Below are 25192 nucleotides of genomic sequence, written 5' to 3'. Positions count from 1 at the left end.
ATGCACCTCAGCTGTGTGGCCAGTATTCTTTTTTTACATCCTGAGTTTTCCTCAGGGATCACCGTAGGGAGTAGCTGCAGTCTGATGGCTACTAGATGGCAGATATTCTTTCCTTCTTGAGTTCCCTCAGGGCTCACCAGCTCACCTTGCATGGCGGCTGCAATTTCTGGTGTCTGTGCCATCCTTTGTTTACTGATATGGTAGGAAATATTCTATTTCTCACTCCCTTAGTGACCCCTCCAGAGTTAGACTGAAAATTTTTCCAGATTACTACCTGGATTGACCTGCCAAGGAGCTCAGAGGTTGGGGCATTTGGGGTAGATTTGGCCATTCTTCAGATAATAAGTAGGTAGATGGAAAATTATGTTCATCATGAGTAAACTGTGTACAGTAATGTACACTCTGGATTTTGAGAAGTTTTGAAGAATTTCAATAGTGTTTGAAAGAGGGCTCAGTTCTTGCATGGCTTATGTTTGAAGATGTAACAATGCAGAACCAAGGCAGGTCAGTCTAATAATAGCAGCATGACTTGAAGTACAATGCACTTGACAATCCGTTGTCACAGCTGGTCTGTTGATAGTCTCCTTAGATTCATATGGGTGGGTACTACTGCTGTCGTTCTGTACCTGGGGGTAATAAGCCCAACCAGGACTGGGGGATAAGTCTGTCTTGTCTTACACAAACATGACTTGCTTATTCTGGGGTCCTTCAGCACCTGCTGTAGTGTCTGCACATTTTCTTGCCTCAGAATTGTAGGATCATCATGAAAGTAAGTGACTACCCCATTTCTATTAATGATATCATGAGAGGCTATACAGTGTGGTGGTTAAGATAATGGATTTTGGAGTCAAACAGACTTAGGATTGACTTTCTGTGATGTCATTCACCAACTATCTGATCTTAAGGGAAATTATTTCTTCTCTTTCAGTTTTGCTTTTCTTATGTGTAAAATGCAGATTATAACAGTACCCACCACATAGAATTATTCTGAGAAATAAAGAAAGTAAAGGACTTGGGACAGTGCCTTGCACATAATAAGTATTAGTATTATTACTAATTAGTATTTTTCTTTTTTAATAATCTATAATTTAAATTTTTTTAATTATGCAAGTATACATTTAAATTATGCAAGGATACATTTTCAAGAGGAATGGAAAATACAGAACAAGGTTACGTATAGTTCCAATCTATATTGCAGTTATTTTTTAAGTAGATAAATTAAGATTTTTAGTTGGAGTTTCAATATCAAACTCTCAGAAATTAATATACAGAGAAGTAGAGGGATATAGTAGACCTGAAGAGCACCATGAACCAATTCAACACAATTAAGATTATACAATTTTCAGACAACAATAGGATACAAATTCTATTCAAGTTCCCTTAGGCTATAAGCTAGGAGACACTGGAACATATTCAGGGACATAAAACAAAGTGCAAATATTTCATGGCCTAAAAGTATTGAAGTCACACAGAGTTTGTTCTCTTATCACTGTGGAATTGTGTTAGAAATCAATATCAAAAGATATTTGAAAATAACCCACATATTTTCAAGTGCAATGTGACATTTACCGAGACAGATCTTTGATTTAGCATTGAAAGCCTCAATAGTTAGAAGACTGAAAAAAACAGAGAGTGATTGCAGAGAAGAAAGCATTTAAATGATACATTAATATCAAAATGAGAAATTAATATCTAAAGATACTTTAAAAATCCCATGTATTTGGTAATTAAACATCTTTTGTATGATTCTTTTTAAATGATGGGTGTATCTAAGAAGCCCTAACATGGAAAATTAGAAAATATTTGTAATAGAATAAAAATGAAAAGAGAATTTACCAGAATTTGTTGCATGCAGTTGAAGCTGCTCAGTGCAGTTGAATACAATGTGGAGTCTTGAATAAGGTATGAAAATAAATAATGGACGCTAGCATAGATTTTTGTGAAATTTGAACAAAATCTGTACTTTAGTTAATAGTTCTGTATCCCGTGTTAATTTCCTGTGTTTCTTTACAACGTTGTATTTCTTTATATTCTCAGAATTGGATTAGAAGTTTCAAGCCTCATTCAAAAAATTCTTTTTAAAATATAAATTTATTTTAATTGGAGGCTAATTACTTTACAATATTGTATTGGTTTTGCCATACGTCAACATGAATCCACCACGGGTGTACACATGTTCCCCTTCCTGAACCCCCTTCCCACCTCCCTCCCTGTACCATCCCTCTGGGTCATCCCAGTGCACTAGCCCCAAGCATCCTGTATCATGCATCGAACCTAGACTGGTGATTCGTTTCATATTTGAAATTATACATGTTTCAATGCCATTCTCCCAAATCATCCCACCCTCTCCCTCTCCCACAGAGTCCAAAAGACTGTTCTATACATCTGTGTCTCTTTTGCTGTCTCACATACAGGGTTATCATTACCATCTTTCTAAATTCCATATATATAAAAAAATCACTAAGATAATAAATTTTCTAGACTTTTAGCAGTAGTACTGGATGCCAAAATACATGGAACTATATCAAAGTTTTGAGTGAATGTAAATTAGAAACCTAACAATCTAGCATTCTATTCCTACTAAGTCAAACAAGAGGAATAAAAATGTATAAATTTTTTAACTAGGCAAAAATTCATAATTTTTCTAAAATATATTACATTATACATATTATATATATATGTATACAAAAGCTTTCTACTATGCTTGATAAAGGCTTGAGAAAGAACAACAACAAAAAAAGAGATGGAGAAATTGGAAAACATAAACTAAATGAAAAGGGGGCACTGAATATGAAATAGAAAGTGAAATAAACTTGATAAAAGTAAAACAGCATTGTATAGTCTAGTTGTTTTTAAACATGACTGCTCATTAGAAACACTTCCGGAGTTTGGAGAAAAAAAGCAATACCTGGGCATTTGTATTTTTCAAAAAAAAAATTCCAAGACAATTCTGATATGCATCTGGATTTTAAAAAGTGATTACAGGTTTTTCTATTAAGTGGTAATTTTAGTGATATAGAATTCTATTATTTTCTGTTGGCCAATTGTGACACAATGGTTTTACGTGAATAATTGTTACATATCACAATAGTAAAAGATATTTATCAGTTTTCACAATCAGTAGACAAAAATAAAAGATAATTGCAATTGCAAGCCATAATGGAAACATGATTAACCTAACAATATAAAATAATTACATATAATTTGGAGGGTTAAGTAGAGTGATGTGGCAAGTAGAAGTGCATACATGTACATGTTTTCATCTGCCCAGCCAATCTATGTCTTTTGGTTGCTGCATTTAATCCATTTTACACTTAAGGTAATTATTAATATGTATGATTCTATTACCATTTTCTTAATTGTTTTGGGTTTAATTTGTGTAGGTCTTTTCCTTCTCTTGTGTTTCCTGCCTAGAGAAGTTCCTTTACCATTTGTTGTAAAGCTGGTTTGGTGGTGCTAAATTCTTTTAACTTTTGCTTGTCTGGAAAGCTTTTGATTCTCTGTCAAATCTGCCTGAGGGTCTTGCTGGGTGGAGTATTCTTGGTTGTAGGTTCTTCCATTCCATCACTTGAACTATATCATGCCATTCCCTTCTAACTTGTAGAGTTTCTGTTGAGAAATCAGCTGATAACCTTATGGGAGTTCCTTTGTATATTATCTGTCATTTTTCCCTTGTTGCTTTTAATATTTTATCTTTGTCTTTAATTTTTGTCATTTTGATTACTGTATGTCTTGATGTGTTCCTCCTTGGTTTGTCCTGCCTGTGACTCTCTGTGCTTCCTGAACTTGGTTGACTATTTCCTTTCCCATGTTAGGGAAATTTTCACCTATTATCTCTTCAAATGTTTTCTTGGGTCTTTTCTCTCTTCTCCTTCTGGGACACCTGTAATGCGAATGTTGGTGCATTTAACATCCCAGAGATCTCTCAGACTGTCTTCATTTTTTTGTTTTCCAATCCTTTTTTCTATATTCTGTTCTGCGGCAGTGATTTCCACCATTCTGCCCTCCAGGTCACTTGTCTGTTCTTCTGTCTCCGTTCTTCTATTGATTCCTTCTAGTCTGTTCATCTCTGTTTGTTCTTTAGTTCTTCTAGGTCTTCAGTAAACATTTCTTGCATCTTCTCCATTCTGTTATTCTGAATTCTTTTTTGGAAGGTTGCCTATCTCCACTTCATTTAGTTGTTTTTTGGGGGTTTCATCTTGTCCCTTCATTGGGACATAACTTTCTGCTTTCTCATTCTGATAAGCTTTCTGTAATGTGGTTTTCATTTTAGCTGCTGCAAAATTGTGGTTCTTCTTACTTCTGTCTGCCTTTTGGTGGATGAGGCTGAGGCTTGTGTAAGCTTCTTGTTGGGGGGCATTGGCTATGGGAAAAACTAGGTCTTGCTCTGGTGGGCAGGGCTTGCTCAGTAAAGCTGTAGTCCAATTATGTACTGATGGGTGGGGTTGCACTCCTTCCCCACTAGTTGTTTGGCCTGAGGTGACCCAGCCCTGGGGTCAGTGGGCTCTAAGGTAGGGTTAATGGTGACCTCCAGGGGGACTTAAGCCGAGGAGACCTTCCAGGACTGCTGCTGCCAGTGCCCCCGTCCCCGTGGTGAGCCACTGTCAACCCACACCTACCCAGATGACCCTCCAACACTAGCAGGTGGATATGGTTCTGTCTCCTGTGGGGTCACTGCTCCTTTACCCTGGGTCTTGGTGCATGCACAATTTTGTTTGTGCCTTCCAACAGTGGAATTGATTTCCCTCAGTCCTGTGGGAATCTTGTAATCAAATCCCACTGGCCTTCCCAGTCAGGTTCCCTGGGGATTCCTAGTCCTTTTGCTGTATCCCCAGGATTGGAAGCCTGATGTGAGGCTCAGAACCTTCACAACAAGAGAAGGATTTCTTTGGTATTATTGTTCTCCAGTGTGTGGTATTATTGTTCTCTCCCATGGCTATGGGATTTGATTTGATTGTGTTTGTGCCCTCGTACTGCCTCACTATAGCTTCTTCTTTGTCTTTGGACACGGGGTATGCTTTTTTGGTGGGTTCCAGCATCTCCTGTCAATGGCTGTTCAACAACTAGTTGTGATTTTGGTGCTCTCGCAGGAGGAGATGAGCACATGTCCTTCTACTCCGCTATCTTGAATGGGAAGCCCATTAATTAGTACTTTTCTTTGTAATTATTCTTTGTTTGCTTGATGCATGTCCATTTTTTTAATAGTTCTGGAATCTGCAATATGAAATTATGACTTACTGGAAAATATAGATTATTTTAACAAAGGGAAAACAGCATGCATGATAGGAAGCTTTGGGTGATTATATTAATACATTGACCACTTTATATCTGGCAGAATTTCTTTGAAGAATGTGATTGAACGGTGGGGGATTATGTGAAGAAAAAAAAAAACACAAAAAGTCTTTAATGGAAAGGGCTGTGTAGTATGTCTATGTGTGTGTCCAAAGGACAGGCTTATTAAGGGTATTGCTGCTGCTGCTGCTACTGCTAAGTTGCTTCAGTCATATCCGACTCTGTGCGATGTATTAGAGAGAAGTATTTCATAAATTCTCTCTTTTGATTGAGAATTACATTTCCACCTTTCCCATTTTTAAATGACATATTACGAGTATTTAGAAAACTTCAAAAAAGCTTATAATTCTTCACCTTTGATTGTACTGTGTTAAGCCTGTTTGAAAGTTCTGAACAGCATAGGAAGATTCCTTGTGTATGTCTGGACACGGCCTGGCAGAACTTGAGATCAGATTAGAAGCCAGTGCATGTATCTGCATACGATCAAAAGTGGTATATCTCTTTCACATGCAGTTCTTCATAAGGGAAAGAGGTATGGTGATGACATTTGCCTTTTTTGGTAGAGAGAAGAGATAGAACCGATTAAGACTGTAGTTGATTTTTTTTGAAGCAGAATTTTATTCTTTGTTTTATGTTCTGTGAAAAGGGAACTGAAAATATTCTCTGTGTAGAGATCTGGATGTCTCTTTTTAAATAACTGATATCCCAAATCTTAATTCAATTATGTTTTTAAAGAGCAGGAGCTGTTCCTCATAGGGGAATGAACCCTATAATTTATGATGGATAAAATGAGGGTGAGGTTGTTATTGTGCTAGAAAAGCTCCCCTGAATTAGAGTCACCTGATCTCCTACATGAGTGCTAAGCATGCTTTCTTATTAAGGTGAGAACGAACACTCAACCCAGAAGGAACAACTGGAAATACTTAACAACAGACTCAGTGGCAGAATGTATTAGGAGAAGGGCAGTCCCTCAGACAGGGACCAGCTACCTGGTTGATGCCAAAGCTCTTTTTCACCAAAAAGAGTTGCAGGAGATTCAATCATTCATTCTTTGACTATGTATTTAGTAAAGACCTGCTAAAGTAAAGGCTTCCCAGGTGGTGCTAGTGGTAAAGAACTTGCCTGCCAATGCAGGAGATGTAAGAGGTATGGGTTCGATCCCTGGATTGGGAAGATCCTCTGGAGGAGGGCATGGCAACCCACTCCAGTATTCTTGCCTGGAGCATCCCTTGGACAGAGGAGCCTGGCGGGCTACAGTCCATAGGATTGTAAAGAGGCAGACATGACTCAATCGACTTAGCACACACACATGCATGGAGAATGATGCAGGCACACCAGGGAATAAAGAAGGGGAAGATATGTCTTCTGCATTTAAGAAGCTTATACCACAGTGGAGGAGACACAGCATACCTAACTGTAAAATTAAATAGAAATGTACTGGTGAACTTATATCCATGGCAACAATGACAGTGAGTAAACACGTTACTATCCATGAGTGATACAAAAGTTTTATGAGTTTGCAGGAGGTAGAGATCATAGATTGAATTGGAGAGGTGGCAGAAAGCTCCCTAGAGTTGGAGAGGTTATGGAAGGCTTCATGGAAAAGGCAGAATTGAACTGAACCACACATCTGGAGAAGGAAATGGCAACTCACTCCAGTATTCTTGCCTGGAGAATCCCATAGACAGAGGAGCCTGGTAGGCTGCAGTCCATGGATCCCAAGAATTGGACACGACTTAGTGACTAAACCACCACAGGACACCTAGGAGTCAGAGAAGCAGAAAAGAAGACTGTGCTTGGGTCAGTCTGAAGCAGGTGCTGTGAGCAAGAGTTTTAAAGTTTTATAACTATGTTAATACTCTGGAACACGGAGATGGTGTTGGCAAGGTATGGATTCAGATTGTCTTGACTTGTCAGACTAAGGAGTTTGGCCCTGTTTTAGGTAGTGAGGACCTATGGCTGCAGTCAAGCGACTGACAGGGAGAATCATGTCACCTGGTAGAAGGTGTAATTTTTGGATGGGGAACTTGCTTTGAAGGAATTATAATGAATTCACTTTTAAATGCATTGAGATGATGATGGATAGCCCAGTGCTCATGGAGATACCCATTGCTTAATTGTGTATTTGCATATGGAAATGAGGTGAAAGGTACGGGACAGAGGCTGGATGGGGAAATAGAGGGGTAGCTGAAACTGTGGGTAAGGACGTGACCCCAAAGGGAGAGGAGTCAGAGGGAGAAGGTCAGGAGGTTGAGGGCAGATTCATGAGGGGCTCCCCTGATAAAGGGAGAGGAGGAAGAGGAGGAAGAGGAGGAAGAGGAGGTGGTGAGGTGGGACGAGTGGAAACTGAGATGCTAAGTGAGGGACAAGAGGCGGTCAGTGGTGCCAGACTCTAGTGTGGTCAAGGAGGAGGAGGGGAGAACAAGGACCACATGAGGTCAGTGGGGTCTTTGTACCATTTCCGGGGGCTTGGAAGGGGACAGAGCCAGCCTGGTCTGCCTAGATGCACATTTCAAAGCTGGCCTCAAGTCCATATCATATGGGAATGCCTTATTCACTCTGATTATTTTATACCAGGTGGGTGTAAGCAGCTGCTCAGCGGAGGAGAGAGTGGGAGAGAAAGGGTGTGGTGATGGACAGGTGGTGGCTTAATCTGTGATGATTCCAACCCAGAGTCCTGTGAGAGGCAAGCCTGGTGGGTGGGATGGGCACGCGTTCTCTTCTCTGGGTGGTCAGAGCTCCCCTAGGCTATCCTTGGGCTGTGAGCCACTTTCCCTGTTGGACATCGTCTTCAAGAGTGAAATGTGGGGAGTGAGTGGATCAAGACTGGCTGGTCAATGCAGGATGCAGCCTGGCACCCTCTCAGTCTCCTCACTGTCCCCTTGACTCCGGTCCCCGAGGCCACGCCTGACATGTGAAAGGCGCTCATTTTCTGTTTGCTGAATGAATGAATCAGCCCTAGCCCACCAGGCTTAGTGAGCTCTGCAGTGTGTGTGGGCTGTATTTTTTTTTCTGAGTCAAGAGGCCAAGGGGATGGACGGAGAGGCGTGTTTCTGTCCGTTGTTCTTACAACAATGATGTAAGATGACAATGCACTCTTGGCTCATTCCCGTCAGTCAGAGCTGGAGCTCTGTGGAGTGGTCCTGCCGCCTTCTATCTTGACTGGGCAGCCGGACTAGACACTGATGGCAGGTGCTGAGGTGATGGGGCAGGCATCCTTGGTTGTCTGGGGCTAGACACTGGACCTCCAAACTGACTTTCCCAATAGATGGTACATGCGTGGTGCGTGATTAGTCAGTTGTGTCTGACTCTTTGTGTCTCTTTGTGACCCTTTGGACTGTAGCCCCCAGGCCCCTCTGTCCATGGGATTCTCCAGGCAAGAATACTTACTGGAATAGGTTGCCATGTCCTTCTCCGAGGGATCTTCCCTACCCAGGGATCAAACCTGCATCTCCTGTGTCTCCTACATTGTAGGTGGATTGTCTACCCATTGAGCCATTGGAGAAACCCAAGTCATAGTTGCTTAGTATCCGACTCTTTGCGACCCCATGACTGTAGCCTGCCAAGCTGCTCTGTCCATGAAATTCTCCAGACAAGAACACTGGAGTGGGTAGCCACTCCCTACTCCAGGGGATCTTCCCAACCCAGGGATTGAACCAGGGTCTCCCATATTGAGGGCAGATTCCTTATCATCTGAGTCACCAGGGGGTTAATTTCTCTTAAGGTTGACTTTTGTCTGGGCTGAAAAGTGACTCATCTTATGGAAAACAAAGGATTGAAGTGGTAATGCTAGACTCTTCGTGATCCTAGATGCATGGAAAGAGAATCAAGTGCTGACTGGTTCAGGAATTCCCTATCATTAATCACCACATCCCAGCTCAGGCCGTCCTGTCCCCCAGGGCTTCTGGGCCCCCAGTGCCATGCTGATTCTTCTCTTTTCCCGAGCTGCCTCCAGCCTGAGGGAATGTCTCCCTCCTTGGGTCTTACCCCACCTGTGCTCTCTTAGAGTGCTCGCCACATTCTGACTGCTATCAGTGTTCTTCATAAGGATGTTTTCCCCTTTTCCTCTTTAAAACTGTAAGCTCTTAGGGGCCATGACTGTGTCTAATTTTCCCTTGAGCCTCCAAATCCTTGAGAATAATGCCTGGCACATTAAAAGGGGTTAATTCTTATTCGTTCCATGGGCTTATGAATTAAGGAGGCACCTTTTCACCAGGTATCAAGGCCTTTGGGCTCTTTAGACTCTGGTCTCTAATCTTTTGCTTTCTTTTCTCTTTTTCCCTCATGGTCTTTCTGACCAAATTTCAGGCACATTTCTTCGTGCCTCTGTCTACTCTGCACACACCACAGACACACTGCTGGGCTGTGCTTCTGAAGTCTGCTTTTAGAAGCAGGACACAGCCAGATGTGCAGTGTTTGCTGTATGTACGGTGGTCACAGCTACCGTAGCTGAAGTGTATTTAACAAATACATATATAGCACCAATTGTGTGCCAGGTACTGATCTAAGAGCTTAGCTAACTTCGTAACATCCCTATGGGACAGGTGATGGGTATTCTTAGAAATTTAACCCTCAGTGAGACTCTCTGGCTCAAGGCCATGGCTTATTCTCCAAAGTCTAAGACTGTACCTATGACCAGACTCTTAAGCAAGGAAAACATCCTGACATGCAGTATGTTAAGAGTGGTTGCGCACTGTAAGGAACCCTGACCTTATTATCAGGAGCTGCAGCTCTGTTTCCTCTCTCTGTGCACTTGGACACATCCCTGAAGCTCTGGGCCCCAGATAATAGTGTGTCTCACAGTCCTGCAGCAAAGATGCAGTGAGATAATATCACCATGGTTGGCACCCAGGAAATATTGAGTTGTCATAAATGAATGGTTTGAAAAACATATTTTAGCAAAATCTGCACATCTATAGTTAGTTGATAGAGTGTTGGTGCTGTAGGGTTTCTCGGGCATAGGTTTGAGAAATGCTGGTTCTAGGCACAGACATTACATAAGGACGTGAAGTTATGTTTTTACCCAAGTCAGGGCTGTAAGGTATTGTGGAAGCCACCAGACTCCCAAGATGTCTGCATCGCCATAATGCTCTCCTGCTCTGCTGTGAATGTGCACATGGTCTCCTGCCAACTTTTTTCTTAAAACCCACTCCCAAATCCTCTCTGCATTATGTTCCTTAGAGCACTGCTTTGCATAAGAGTCTATTTCTTGGAAAGGCTCTGCAGGGGAAAAATAGAACAAAAGGGGCTCTGATCACTTAAGCAAGCATAAGCTATCTGGATAGAGCTGGGAATGGAGAGGGGGGTGGGGCTGGTGGGAGGGAACAGAGGTTTTGGATGAGGCAAGGTTTGCAGACTCCTAAGTGACGGGCTGAAATCTCCTGTGAAGATGGCCCATGGCCTGACGGATCCGGGAAGAGCTTTATGAATGAGGGAAAGAGGCTAAGTGCTTTTCCATCTTTGCCACTTGTGTCTCTCCATCTTGGTACAAACTCCCATGGCCTGCCTGGTTCAGGAGGAGTGTGGCCACATTGTTGCCTTCCTTTCCAGGGAAGCTGGAGGGACCCTCTACCAGTTAAGTCCTCTTCTGCTTGCACTCTGAATGGTGCACTGGAACAGAGGGGCTGAGGGGTTAGGGTTACTGTCTGCATTGGATTCGTATGCTAGGAAAGGTTTTCACTTGCTTTCTTAGATCCTTTTGGGTTTATAGTTTGCAGGTCACTTTGTGCAGAAAATACACGTAGACCTTTCGGCTGCACCGTCTTAGCTCATGTGTGTGTGTGTTTTGACCTCATACCACTATGTCCAGTGTGGGGGACTGCATGTTTCAAGTACCATGAGATGCCTGGTTGCATTGATGGTAAAATTTTGGGCTTAGGCTTCAAGAAAGTATGACAGGGGAATAGAGGTCTGGTGACCAGAGGTCACCTCTTTAGGAATGTCTAGACCCTGAGGTATGAGGTGTGAGGCAGCCAAGTATCTGAGGTCACAGCGAAGTGCTCACACATGACCAGTAGATGGTGCTCTAACAACATAAAAATATGGCTAATAGCCCTCCGGAGCTGGAAAGGGATTTTAGGAAACCAGTTTCCAATCCGAGTTATCTGATTTTTTACATTTCCATTTGTGGTCTCTTTAAGAGGACAGTGGAACTAGGGACACAGGAAGGAGAATGCCCACCAAGTTCCCTTGCAAAGGGCATTATGGTAGTGACCTAATCTCAGGTTTTTTTTTTCCCTAAGGATCCTCCCAGATCTTGAGGGCAGTAGTTGTGTTCCCAGTTAAGCATCTTCCCAGCATAGTCCCAGGAGCATTTGGTCACTGATCACATTCAATTTGAGGATGGTAAGCACAGTATTCCCATAGGCTTAGTGTGACTGGATAGTTTCTTCTCTTGATTGTGAACAATTTGGAACTACACTATCACTGCCCAGAAGAAATTAGCCTGGATATTAGAAAGAACCATCAAGTGAAAGTCAGAAGAGCTGTTACAAGTCTCAGCTTTGCCTCTCATTAGATGTGGACAAACCACTTAACATTTATGAAACTCTGATTTGTCCACCAAATCAGGGTCATAATACATGTTTGCCAGGCTGACCTCAGAGGTTTGGAGTGTGGTTTATATAAATTGAAAATTATTAAGGACATATAAACTATTATTCAGCCGTTAAAACTGTAGCCATCTGAGGGCTGGGAGAATGGAGGCATGGGAGAGCATGAAAGCAGTCCACAGATCTCAGAGGGCTGTGAAGCCAGGTGGGGGTGAATATGTGAGAGTGCCTTCCTCCCAGCATTACTGTCCTTAGGCCAAGTCCATTCCGAAAGCTATTCATGCCATCATATTTGCCTCTGTGCTCCTGGGCTGCACCCTCCAGGAAGTCGCAGTTTTAACCCCCTACAGAGGCACTCCTGCTCCCCTGCAGACTTTACATCATCCCCGGCCATACATTTGTGATTCGTGCCTCCTCGGAAGGTGGAAGGCGGGAAGGAAGCCTCAACTCCAGGGGGCCCTCTCATTTCTATGAGTAATATCCTGCTGTGGGAATTCTCGGAGAAGGCAATGGCACCCCACTCCAGTACTCTTGCTTGGAAAATCCCATGGACTGAGGAGCCTGGTAGGCTGCAGTCCATGGGGTCACAAAGAATCAGACACGACTGAGCAACTTCACTTTCACTTTTCACTTTCATGCGTTGGAGAAAGAAATGGCAACCCACTCCAGTGTTCTTGCCTGGAGAATCCCAGGGACAGGGGAGGCTGGTGGGCTGCCGTCTATGGGGTTGCACAGAGTCGGACACAACTGAAGTGACTTAGCAGCAGCAGCAGCAGCAGTGGGAATTCTAGGTCCCTAAAGAATTATAACAGCCACAGAGCACAGAGGATATTGTAGAAAGAGCAAAGGAATCTGGATCTCTGCTGTATGGGCGACATTGAAGACACAAGTCAAGGGTTCCTGGTCTTCCCAAAAACTCTTCCTGGAAGTAATATGTTGGTGAGCCTTGCTTCTCTGAGCATTAACAATTAGGCATGCCACCTTCCAGCCTTTAAAGGCCAGGACAAGGATCAAAGGGGGTGATACTGCAGTATGAGAATGAGATCCATCATGCATTCCAGCCAGTAAGGTTATACAATTTAATCACAGAAGCAGATGCTTTATTTTTGTCATCATCTATTTTGCCCAATACTTTGGCCACCTGATGGGAAGGGCCAACTCACTGGAAAACACTCTGAACCTGGGAAAGATTGAGGGCAGGAGGAGAAGGGGGCTACAGAGGATGAGATGGTTGGATGGCATCACCGATTCAGTGGACATGAGTTTAAGCAAACTCCAGGAGATGGTGAAGGATGGGGAAGCCTGATGTGCTGCAGTCTGTGGGGTTGTAAAGAGTCCAATGCGACTTAACAAGACTGACAACACAATTTTGTTCAGGAGTGTGTGCTCAGTTCCTGAAACAATGCCTTGGGCTTAAAAATATTTGTCCAGTGATTTGAATGAATTTTGTGCTATGGGTTACGGTCCTACCTCTGAAAGCATGGATTTGGTCTTCTCTGAGAGCCTTTTCTAACCCTGTGTAGTTTACAGAGCTATTGAGAGAGTCACTTGTGACTGGGTCCAAACAACTGACAGCTGATGGGGCTTTGGGTTCATAGTACCACCTTCCCTTTCACTCTGAATAGGTGTTCAGACAGAAAAGGACCCTCTGATTAAGGGAGCTAGACGATAGGGTAAGGGAGTAAGGAAAGCAAAATACTAATTAGAGCTGACTCACTTCAAATCATAATTGGACCCAAAATGGGCTCCCCTGAAGCAAAAGGTCAACCTGCCATGCCCAAAGGGAGCAGTGCCTGCCGCGGGTGGGGGTTTTCCACCACCAGAGACTTTCCCTTCACACAGACATTCTCACACAGCCTGTGTCACTGCTCACATGGCCTTGCTGCCCCGCCACGTCCACGGAGGAACACACTGCTCCTCACTCAGACATCACGTTGTCTCCCTTCTCACCAGTTATCTCACACACAGGCACTGCCTTTCACATCTGCGAGGGAACACTCACCCAGGATTTCCAGCCTCTGGTCACTCTTCTGTTTTCCTCCTCTGCCCCACCCCGCCTTCTCTTCCACCGCTCAGGTGGGAACAACTTGGAAGGGACCCTGCATTCAGGCAAAGCAGTGGCAGCTGATACCTGTCTTCAGATCAGACCACTGACTCACGCGGGGAAGGGCGTGGTTGCTAAACCCGGGAACTTTCTCTGGGACCTGAAGTCCACCTTTCCCCTCGTCTGCAGCTCAAACATTAATTCTACTTTTTCTCCATTTCTGGAGTGGGTTCGAGGAAGTCAGTGGAGCTGACCTGAGGGTAAGAGGTAGGGATGGGCGGATCCCCCGATTGTTAAGATTTCAAAAAAGTGGTTTTAGCCTTTTTGAAATCTTAGTGAGTAGAACTCACTACTGGGGACCCGGTGTCTAGACCACCTTTCCAGAAATGCAGGGGTCTCCTAGAGCCAAATCCAAGAGGCCATCCCAGATTGCGTTTAGAGAGGGGGCGGCTCTCTAAATGCAAAAAGCTCCCACCAGAGCTGGCTCCAACCCGAGAGTGCGGAGACCCCGGAGGTCCTAGCGTCGCTCACGGGGCCTCCAGGCTGCTAAGTAGGTACAGGGGCAGAAGGGAGTGCTGCCTTCTCCGCGGGGAATGCTAGGGCAGTACTCTCGGAGCCCGGGAGGTGCGGAGACGCGGCGACCGGGCCCCGGGGCAGGGCACGCAGAGCGCAAAGGTCCGGGCGGCCGCGCGCCGGGCAGTGCGCGGGGCACAGCCCCGGCGGGCACTGACGGCGCGAGAGCGTGCGCGCGTGCGTGTGCGCCCCCGCCGGGCCTCGGCTCTCCGGCGGAGACTTTGCCGCGCGGCCAGCTGCGCCGGTCTGTCTCCTCTCTGCAGGACTTGGGGGAGAGGCTACTCTAGCCCGGTCTTTGGCAGAGGAGGCCCCTTCCCTCCGGCTACACCGATCAATGAGCCACACTAGCCCCGCGTCCCGGGAGCCCTCCGGCCGACGTGGGCCGGGGTCCTTCCGGCTCCATCCCGCCCAGCCCGCGCTCGCCGGCCCCGCCCCCGCTTCTCCGGGCGCTCCCGTGCGCGCCTCGCTGCGCCTCTGCGCTCGCCTCGCTCTCCCCCTCCTCGCCTTTCCCGGTCTCCCCGTTCCCTATCTTCTTCTCTGCTCCATCGAGGGGAGAGCTGCCGGGGTGGAAGAGGAAGACCGAGTCATCAGTGAGCAAGTTCGGTCCCTGGACAACTCGCGTGCCAGGCCACCGCTGGGCTCGGCTGCAACCTGTTCCTCCCTCGCCCAAGAGCTCTCCCGCCCGCCCGCTCGCTCCCGCCCTCTCCCCGGCGCAGCCGCGGATCGCTGTTGCATGCTGATCCGGGGAGGCGGCGGCGGCGGCGGCGGCGAGCGCTCCGGGAGGATGCTGGCACTCGGGCTTCGCCGCTCTCTGGATGCTTTTCAACTTCTCTCCCAAGCGCAGGAGCTTTGAAGTCATTTGTCCCTCTCCGGTTGGATCGACTTCTTATTTTGATATTTTGGGCGTTGCGGTTTATGCAGGAACCTCAATACAGCTCTCCTCCCTCCCTCCCTGTCTCCTCCACCTTTGGATGCGTCTGTGCTGGCAGGTTTAAAGACCCAAGTCTTGGTTGTGGAATTTCTTAGATGGACTTGCAGGGGCCGGCGTTATAAAGCATGTCACCGTAACCTTGTCCTTGTCTTTTTTTTTTTTTTTTTGAAAAGTTCTTTTGTTTTCATTTTTCCCCTCCCCCCACCATCAATAAATTACCAAACTGTTACCTAGCGGGCCGGTGCCTGCCTCTCTCCCAGAACTAGGTGGTGCGTCTGCCAGAAGAGGAGCTATGTTTGAAGAGCAGCCTACTCCACCCCTCTTCTCTCCAGTCCCTGAACGCCACCACACACTGGCATTTTGAAAAAAAAAAAAAAAAATGTCTCCAGAAACGGAGCACCCCCAAGCTCTCCCCCCCCCTTTTTTTTCCTCCTTGAGGAATGGAGCTTCGCAGAGGTTGCATTTAGATTCAACAGTTCAGAGCGGCGGGGTTGCTGCTGCCGCCTCTCCGAAGAGCTCGCGAGGCTCCCCGGAGGCGGTGGTCCCCGTGCCCGTCTGGATGCGGCTCTGAGACTCCGTGTGTCTTTCTGCTTGTTGCTGTGTGCGGGTGTTCGGCCACGATCACCTTTGTGTGTCTTCTGTCTGTTTAAACTTCAGGATGGCTCGCTTCGGGGAGGCGGTGGTCGGCAGGCCGGGGTCGGGCGATGGAGACTCGGACCAGAGCAGGAACCGGCAAGGAACCCCCGTGCCGGCCTCCGGGCCGGCGGCCGCCTACAAGCAGTCGAAAGCGCAGAGGGCGCGGACTATGGCTTTGTACAACCCTATTCCCGTCCGGCAGAACTGTTTCACCGTCAACAGATCCCTGTTCATCTTCGGAGAAGATAACATTGTCAGGAAATACGCCAAGAAGCTCATCGATTGGCCATATCCTTTCTTGCCCACCATTACTCCCCTCTCCCCTTTGCATTTCTTCGGGTAAGGGGGGAAACCTAGCGTGGAATTTGCCCCCCATCCCTTTTCTGGTGCCGATTTGCCCCTTCGCTGAAGTGCACTCTGTACTTTGGTGCATCTAAGAGGCAAGCATGGTGCCGTAGAAACCGATGTGGGCACTAGTGTTTTTCAAGGTAAGACTTTTGGTTTCTGATTTTTCCTCCGTGAAAGTCTCCAGCATTCCTGGGTGCATGGTGTTGCGGTGTTTGCCTCTTTTGGGGCTGGGCTTGATTGGATTCTCGGCCCCCTGGTCCCTTCACAAGCTGCATAGAATGGGTTGCTGCTAATCTCAGGATTTTCTTTCATACTCAGTCCCCTCTTACGTCCCTTGAAGCCATCCCCTTTGCCTCCATCCCCACCAGCTGGGAAGACATCGACACTGTCTGCCTGGAGGAAAGTCGAAGCTCTGTGAGAGGATTTATCAGCTCAGAAGCTTCAAAGCTAGGAGCCCAAACGCTGTAGATACATTGACAAATGGATAAATAACACAAGCGTTTGGCCTGGGACCCAGCTAACTGCTGGGGATTGAGTTTAAGTTCTGCTGGAAGAGGAGTGAGTGAGTGTGTCCCAGGAGGCAGTCTCCAATGACACAACCCAACAGCTTAGAGTTCGGGTGCTTTTCTCGGTCATGGCAGAGCAGCTCATCAGGGCCCATCCTTTCCTTAGTCCGGGTTGGGTTCTCCTGCCTCTTCAAGCTTGACCAGCTGAGTGCCTTCCCCATTCCCAGGATCCAGGCAGACCTGCTGGGCCTGAATTCATCAGCGGAGGGCTGCATCAGCTGAGGCCAGAGGTGTGCAAGCAATCCATCTCTCGTCTCTCTCTAGCTCCATAGGAACTGCTCTCCACAAAGAACTGGTGGTGGCAGTGTTAGGGTGAATGGGCAGAGAAGGAGCTCCTTGGCAGGTTTAGTTAAGTGCACCCGATGCAGGCTGCTGATGAGGCATCTCACAGCCTCGTTCTTCACTAAGAATATGGGCATCTGGCAAGGTCTTTAGGAATCAGGGGCTGATGGATGGTGAGGGAATGAGTAGGGAGCAAGCCGGAGGAGGGGGTGGATTATATACGGGTGTAGGCTTGGAGACATGGGACTTTGATGCTTGTGGAGAGATTTCTTGGGAGGGATGTACCTGCAAAAAGAGGCCACTCCTCGTCTTCCTTCGCCTGCCTCCCCCCACCCCCAACCTCCAGGTGTGCATGGGGAGGCAGCTGGAGCCACCTTGGGTCTCCAGTATCCTGGAAGCTCCTGGCTTGACCCGCCTTGGGGCCTAGGCATCTCGCTGCTACCCCCACCCCAGCCTCTGGCCTTCCCTTCCTTCCTCCCTAGTTCTCTGCCTCAGCCGCACCGCGATTGGCTGGCGTGTGGGGCTTCTAGGGAGCACCCCTGATTAGAAACGCGGGAGCATCTCTAAGCAGATACTCTTACTGCTGCAGCTCGCACCACCACCCCCCCCCCCGCCCCCCTTCTCCCTTCACTCCCCTCTCCCTCCCACCCCCACAGAGATCCTGGGGCCAGCCGGTTCCAGAGTTAAACCTATCTGGGGTGAGGGGGGACGGGCAAGGGGGAAGGGTCCGGCCCCTGCAGTCCCGCCCGGCCGGTCCGCTGCACAAAGCGACAGCTCTCATTGTGTTTCGTGCTGCGGCTGGCTGCGAACACTCCGCGAGCCAGGTCCCTACAGATTTTCCCAGCAGGCACCCCGTTCCCCGCCCGCCCATCTTCTACAATTCTCCAAAATTTCCCACCCACCTTGTGCTGCTTTACAGCGTGCCTCTCTTAGGGGCGTGTTTACCCAGACAGGCGCCCTCCCGTTGCCAGGCGGTAGACAAAGCCGCCCAGCCGCCCCGCGGGTGGCAGTGTGTGCCCGTGGCCAGCGTTGGCACCTCGGACGGCACCCCCGTAATTCCCCTCGCGGCCTGGGCTCCGCCGTTCCTCCAGGTTTAGCACCTCGGGCACTTCCGGCCCGGCCCAGGCTCCCGGGCTGGGAAATTAAGCACGTCGCCTACACCACGAGGTCGTTGCTTTTCACGTTTTCTTTTCCGCCGCAAAGACGCCGCCTTTCTAGCAGGCATTGCGAGCGGCGCAAGGTGTGACCGTGGGTTTCACTGCGCTCTTTCCATGTCTTCGGCCAGAATGCGCCAAAAAGTCAAAAGAGACAGTAGGGAGTTAATTTCAGCATCCTACTCAGTGCCTTGGCCCTGAGCCCCATCCCAGTGGGCCCTTCCAGCGCATTGTTGGAAGTTTCGAGGTGGTTCTACAGCATGTAGGCTGTTTGTAACAGTGTTCTGAGAACATTTGCTAAGGTGTGTAGAGGAGCCCTGTTGGCAAATTAAAAATACACCATGTTTGCTTTTTATTCCTGGCTGTACAATGTAATTGACTAATATATATTCCCTCTGGTGGTGACCATGTGGAAACATTGCACTTCTGGGGGTTCTGCGTGTGCTCTAATAGGGCATCTAAGTTCCTGGTCTCACCCCTCTTCTTTCTAATTCCTTTCCGAAATTATGTCCTTCTTCTTACTGGGAGTCTGAGCACTGGTTTTCCAGCAAAGCTTTGGAGCTCAGCTGTCTGGGTTCAAATCTCAGTTCCTTTACCAGCCCTGTGACCTTGAAAAGTTACTTTATTTCTCTGTGACTCAGTTTCCTTATCTGTGAAGTGACCGTGAAAATAATGAGTTACTGGGAGAATTAAATGAATTAATATATGTCAGGTTCCTAGAGCACTGCCTAATTACCCAATAAATATTAATAGAGTCCTTAAGAAATGTTAGCATACTGAAGGGAGGGACCTTAGTTCTTGGTAAACTAAGTCTTCTAGGTTTTTGCCTCCCACAGACAGCAAGGGGCATCATCCTCATCACCTAGGGGCTTTTTAAAAATTCAGAATTCCAGGTGCAGAGAAGAAACCAGTGGTTATCACAGGGAAGAGGGGCAGAAGGAGGGGTAAAATAGGTGAAGGGGATTAAGAGGTTCAAACTATGGGTTATAAATAAGACACAGGGGTGTAATGTACAAGACAGGGAAATATATAAAATATAGTCTATATTTTATAATGGGACTTCCCTGGGGGCTCAATGATAAAGAATCTACCAATGCAGGAGACATGGGTTTGATCCCTGGGTGGGGAAGATGCTCTGGAGAAGGAAATGGCAACCCACTTCAGTATTCTTGCCTGGGAAATCCCATGGACAAAGGAGCCTGGTGGGTTACAGTCCAGGGTTGCAGAAGAGTTGGACACAACTTAGCAACTAAACAGCAACATATTTTATAATAACTGTACAGCATGTTATCTATAAAAATATCAAATTGCTCTGTTGTACACCTGAAGCTATTATTGTAAATCAACTATGCCTCACTTAAAAACAGTTCAGAATCCCAAGCCACACTACAGAGTTACTGAATCAGAATTTGCATTTTAATAAGATCCTCAGGTGATTAGTATGCCCATTTGTTTGGGAAATGCTTTTGTGCTCTACTTAAGGGCCAGAATTTCACAGAATGTAAGATTCAGGACACATGTCAAGACCTGTTTTGAACTGTCATATTCACATGCAACATGCTTGAGGATTTTGATTATTCATGCAGTGCACCTTCTAAGATAAATACATCTGTTTTTGGCTGCAGAAAGTCACTGGAGAACCAGGAGTTGTTCAGTCGCTCAGTCATGTCCAACTCTGTGACCCCATGGACTACAGTATGCCAGGCTTCCCTGTCCTTCAGTATCTCCTGGAGTTTGCCCAGACTCATGTCTGTTGAATCGGTGATGCCATCCAGCCGTCTCACCTTCTGTTGTCCCCTTTTACTCCTGCTAGGAGGATAATGTATAATTCTGTGTGCTGTGTTAGTGGTTTCTGACCACTACATTTTACTGGTCTTTAATCACATTGGCCTGAAAAGTTAAATATAAGGAATGATGTAACTTATACTTGGGGGATTCTCTGATTTGGATGGAGGGTGGTAACCTTATCCAGTTATTAATAAGGAAGGTCTTGTACTTGTGGGAAAAAATGCCTAGGATAACCAGATTTGGCATGGAAAGTGGTGGCAGGTCAACAGCCCACTCTGAATATGTTTCATTTTTCTTGGAAGCTACATCTGCATAGGGAGATAATTTTATTTTCTTATGGCACTCTCTTCTGCAGTGGATACCATAACCTTTTTGAAAATGTTAATCTGATTTAAAATGTGGTATTACATTTTACATGATTCTTCTTTTCTTTCTTGCTCATCTAATAGATCTAACAAAGGGTTCTCTTTTTCTCAGGGAATTGGCTGCTCTGAATGTCACCCTGCATTTACTATGTTGTGTGCTTATTGGTGCTAACCCTTCTGTGCCAGGGCCAGTTGCCCTGTAGACCTACAGGGTCTCCCTCATGGTTTGTGAGATGCTCCCCCACATTTGCGCTTTTCTAGGTTCGAAGAGGAAAGAAAGAAATGGCATGTCTGACTTTGTCATTGAGGAGCAGTGGGGTACTTCTTCCCCACTGATGGCGTGGGTCATCTCAGCAGGGGAGCACATGTTTTATGTGGAAATGAACATGGTTTAAAGTAGGAAGATCAAATGTGTTTTTAGCCACTGAGCTAACGAAGCTCATTGTAATGAACCTGCGGATATTCACTCATGATTTCTTATTGTAGAGAACTTCATTATAGCCCCAAAGGACTCTGGCTTTGAGTCTGAGATTATATGCTGTATTATGGAGAATTTCCCACTGTCAATTGTCCATTATTTTTGGAGGATTTTGGTGAAGATTACTGAGAGCTTTAGTTCCCCGATCTCCCATTATGGCGTATACCTTTCTCCTGCTTTGTTGCCTATAAATATATTGCACCTTGAAAGATAGTAGACTGTAATCCTGGCAAGAATTTCAGGTTGGATGTAACTCCAGTGGCTCATGAGTCAGATCACCTTGATTAGGGCAGAGGCTGGCAGTTAACAAGAACAGAGTCTGTAATTGTCGGCTATGATCAGATAATGAGGAGAGGCTTCACATCTTCTGTGTACCTGGACAAGGAGGCACTGAGGCTACGGGATAAAGGTCTTCATTTGCTGAAGCTCCGAGGACCATCTCCACATTGCCCTGTGACTTTGCCCTTGAAATAAGGTGTGAGAAATACCTCCTCTGGAAACTAGGCTGGGTCTTGTCGAGGGGACTATTTGTAGTTGGGAGGTAGCCTGGAAAGCAAGTTGGAGTGAAGGAGTTTGACAGAAATGAAATGACTTGAAGATGGAGACAATAATATCCTGGCTGTGATGGTTTTGTCTGTTGTTTTGCGTGTCATTTCCCCACTTTCCTCCACTTGTTTTCCCTGCGCTGGGTGCAGTATACCCAATGAATTAGAGGAGGAGGAGGAAAAAAGGAGAACAGGCCTTCTTTTTTATCTTATTCTGAAAGATCCAGACTCTGGGATTAGTAGCTGGAGCCAAAACTGCTTATCTCTTTTTAGCTGCTGCTGTAAAAAATGTAGGTGTTTTTTTCTTTTTCCCTCAAACTCTACTGCGTTTTATTCTCTTTATAGGAACATCTGGTTTCTTTCCATCTTCATATTCTTGGTTGAAATAAAATGCAGTCAAGATGTGCTAAACTCTGAGAACTCTCACAGACTCTTTGGCTCTGTGTGTTCCATCAGCTCATCAGGAGCCTCCCTCTTGTCATCTGCAGGGCTGCCTGGGAAACTGCAGCTCCTCAAGCCCAGCCATGTGGTCCAGCCCATGAGAGGCAACTATACTGATCTAATTTTGTTTATCACTGACCACAAAGACATGAAAGGGGGAACTCACACGTGACTGTAATTAATACCCTTTTATTCAAGGAGAGAGAGACCAGGTCCTTTCCTTCACTTTCTCTTTCTGCCCAGTTCTCCGCCCTTTTCATCTTTCTATATTTCTCCCTCTCATTTTTAGGTTCAGCCTTTGTGAATAATTCATTATATGTGTGGGTTTTTCCTAGGCTTTTTAGAAAAGGAAGGTTATTTGTCTTCCTCTTGGTTATGAGCAAGATCCCTTGCAGAGGGCCAGCTTCACAAATCAGCTTTTCTCTCTAAGTCTTCTGTATTTTTGCAGTGGGACTGGGACATGTGAGAAAGGTAACTGGGGGGAATATCTCTTTAAATAGGTTTTTTCTTGCAGTTTTTGTAATGATCGCCTCCTCTCCAGTCCTGTTTCACTGGGGTGCCCCATCAGTATGCAGCCATTCCCCTCCTGTATTCAGAGAATGTGGTTAACGAGAAGATATTTATGTCCCCAAGCACTAGTCACTCTGAATCCTCTCATCCTCCTAGGTCTTCACGCTGATAAATGCTGAGCCACTGAGCTAAGAAGCAAGCTTCTGTAGCTGCTGCTTTTTAAATTCCGGTGTGGATTCACATAGGATTGGAGTGGGGAGCAGACACTGAAATTAGTGTATCGTGCTCCCCTCCACTCCCATCAGTACATGTCTTCTAAAACAGTCTCTTTCAAAGAGGGATAAAAATGCCAGGGACCTCTATCAAGGTTTCTCCTTGCAAACATTCCAAACCTACACAGAGAGGGGTGGTGGAGTGCGGGGGTGGGGGTGTCATCAGCCTTAATTAGGGACAGAAAGTATAGCACAAAGTGTTTATGTTTAGGCTCCTCCAACCGAGTGGTCTTTTATGTGCTAAGCTTACTTCAGAATGCTGTCTGTGGTGTATTTTTGACTGCTGAGTACCCAGAGAATGTGTGGGGCTTCCCAGGTGGTACAGTGGTAAAGAAGCTGCCTGCCAAAGCAGGAAACGCAAGAGTTACTGGTTGGATTCCTGGGTTGGGAAGAGTCCCTGAACTAGGAAATGGCAGGCAACCCACTCCAGTATTCTTGTCTGGAAAATTCCAGAGGAGTCTGGCAGGTTATAATCCATGGGGTCACAAGAGTCAGACACAACTGAGTGACTGAGTGTGTGCACGTGCGCGCACACACACACACAAAGAATGTTTATGGAATTTTCTATTCCCTACATCTTTGACCAACAGTCGGCTACGGACTCTTAACCCTGTATATGAGCCCCTGTGTCCCCATCTCTGGAAAGCAAGGAGCAGCCAGAAGGTATATCCTTAAGAGGCAGAAATGGGCCAGATTAAGGAGCAGAGCACTAAATGACTTGACATGTGTCTGTATCCAGTCCATCATCCACCCTGTCCCTGGCGTTGCAGTAGTTTACCCCTTAGGGACGTATTATTGTATTGGAATTTTGAGTTCTAAGTTTGTTGGACTGACCAGTTCCACTCTCAGCCTTTTTGGACTTTTTTAAAGGCCTACAATGGATGCATTCGTAAAGCAGTTCATCCCAGAGGCAGGTGGGCAGGGGTTGAGGATGTAACTCCAGGCTAGGCTCCAGCTCTAGGCTCCTGTGGTCCAGATGAGTGAATGGCTTCAGGGTGGGGCCCTCCTGTGCCAAGTGTGGTCTTATTGCCTGTGGGTGGTTGATTTGAATTGCTGTTGCAACTGCATAATTTTGAGGCTTTTTGGGGCTGCATTTGGTCCTGCTGCATTTTTGCTGCATCTGTTTACCCCAATCGCTGGAGAATTTGGAAAGCCTGTCTCAGAAGTATGCACTGGCTTTCTGAAGGCTTGTGTCAATAAAGCCAGACGGTGGCAGTGGGGTGGGATGTCACTTTTTTTTTTTCCTCCTCCCCATTTGGGAAAGAGGAAAAAGGTGTGACCAAACAGTAGGTAACAGGTTAGAGGGGAGAGGTGCTGTGGTGGTGAGGTTTGTCAGTGATTAGACTCAGGTGTCATTTCCGTAGCCAAGACACAAGGGGCTCTTAGTGGCTTCCGGGACCCAGAGAAGAGCCTCTGCAAACCAGCGAGAGGAAGTTCCTCCTCTCAAGTCTTTCCCAGCCTTCAGCTCAGTTTTAGGTTTGAAGTGTTTCAAACTTTCTGTGCCTCTTTTGTCAGTTTCTACACCATTGTCTCATGGGGCTGGTCAGAGTCAAAAAGCATGAAATGGATTTTTAGCAGTCAGTCATTGACGTCCTGGCCATTTCCAGCTGTGTGCTATTGGAAACTGTCTCACTCCAGCTCCATCAGGGATGTTTCTTTTCAGCAGGTGATTTCTATCAGCATCAAGGCTAATTCCTCATTTAGCCTCTTTGTGTGGAAGTCATATGTATGCAGGCTGTCAGTTTCATCTCTACCATTGGTCTTCAAACTTCACTGTGTCTCAGAATTTCCTGAAGGGCTTGTTAAAATACCGATGACTGGATCTCAGTCCTGGAGTTTCCGATTCCCTCTAGAAACTAAAAATTTGCATTTGTCACAAGTTTTCAAGTAACACTGATGCTGCTGGCCTTGGAACTGTACTTTGAGAACAACTACTATGCCTGGTGATGCCTTTAGAGAAGGCTAGTCTTACAAATCACTCGTCGAAAATCTCTGTCTCGTTTAACAGCCTGAAGCCTTGTTGTTAACGGGTTCTTTTGGGTTCGGGTCATGAGTCTTTGAGACTTTCTTTGCCAAAATGCAGATGATCTTGGGAGCAGGGACATAGTAAGCTAGTGTATGATATTATCAACTTGGTTCTTCTTCTTTCTGGGCTTATGATTGAGAGCAGTCTTGTCTGAGAACAGGCAAAGGACATGCCCCCTTTAATTCCAGCACCTAGCACAATGTTGGCACTCAGTGAGCATTCGGTAATCTGTTGTTGAATGATCGAATTCATCAGTTACTGTTGATTAAACACAGGCATAACTGAAGTGCCTAATAGTGTCTACTGGTGCACTGACCAGGTCCTTTAGGACCCGGTGTAGCCTGAGTAGGGGGAGAGGAGGATGGTAGGAGGTGGTCAGGGCACTGGATA

General features: G+C 46.3%; 1 protein-coding gene across 1 annotated transcript in view; it reads left to right on the top strand.

The window, feature by feature from the left end:
- The window catches only part of CACNA1E (calcium voltage-gated channel subunit alpha1 E), a 536270-nt gene that overhangs the window by 182557 nt on the left and 328521 nt on the right, over positions 1-25192 (top strand). Inside the window, exon 3 of the mRNA XM_070384834.1 lies at positions 16049-16315. Within this exon, the coding sequence (XP_070240935.1) occupies positions 16049-16315 (267 nt within the window). The remainder of the gene's footprint in view (positions 1-16048; positions 16316-25192) is intronic.

The sequence above is a fragment of the Bos mutus genome, chromosome 16 (genome assembly GCF_027580195.1).
Source record: "Bos mutus isolate GX-2022 chromosome 16, NWIPB_WYAK_1.1, whole genome shotgun sequence".
Classification (NCBI taxonomy): Eukaryota; Metazoa; Chordata; class Mammalia; order Artiodactyla; family Bovidae; genus Bos; species Bos mutus.
Note: the sequence above shows the minus strand (reverse complement) of the source record. Positions and strands in the feature narration are given on the sequence as shown.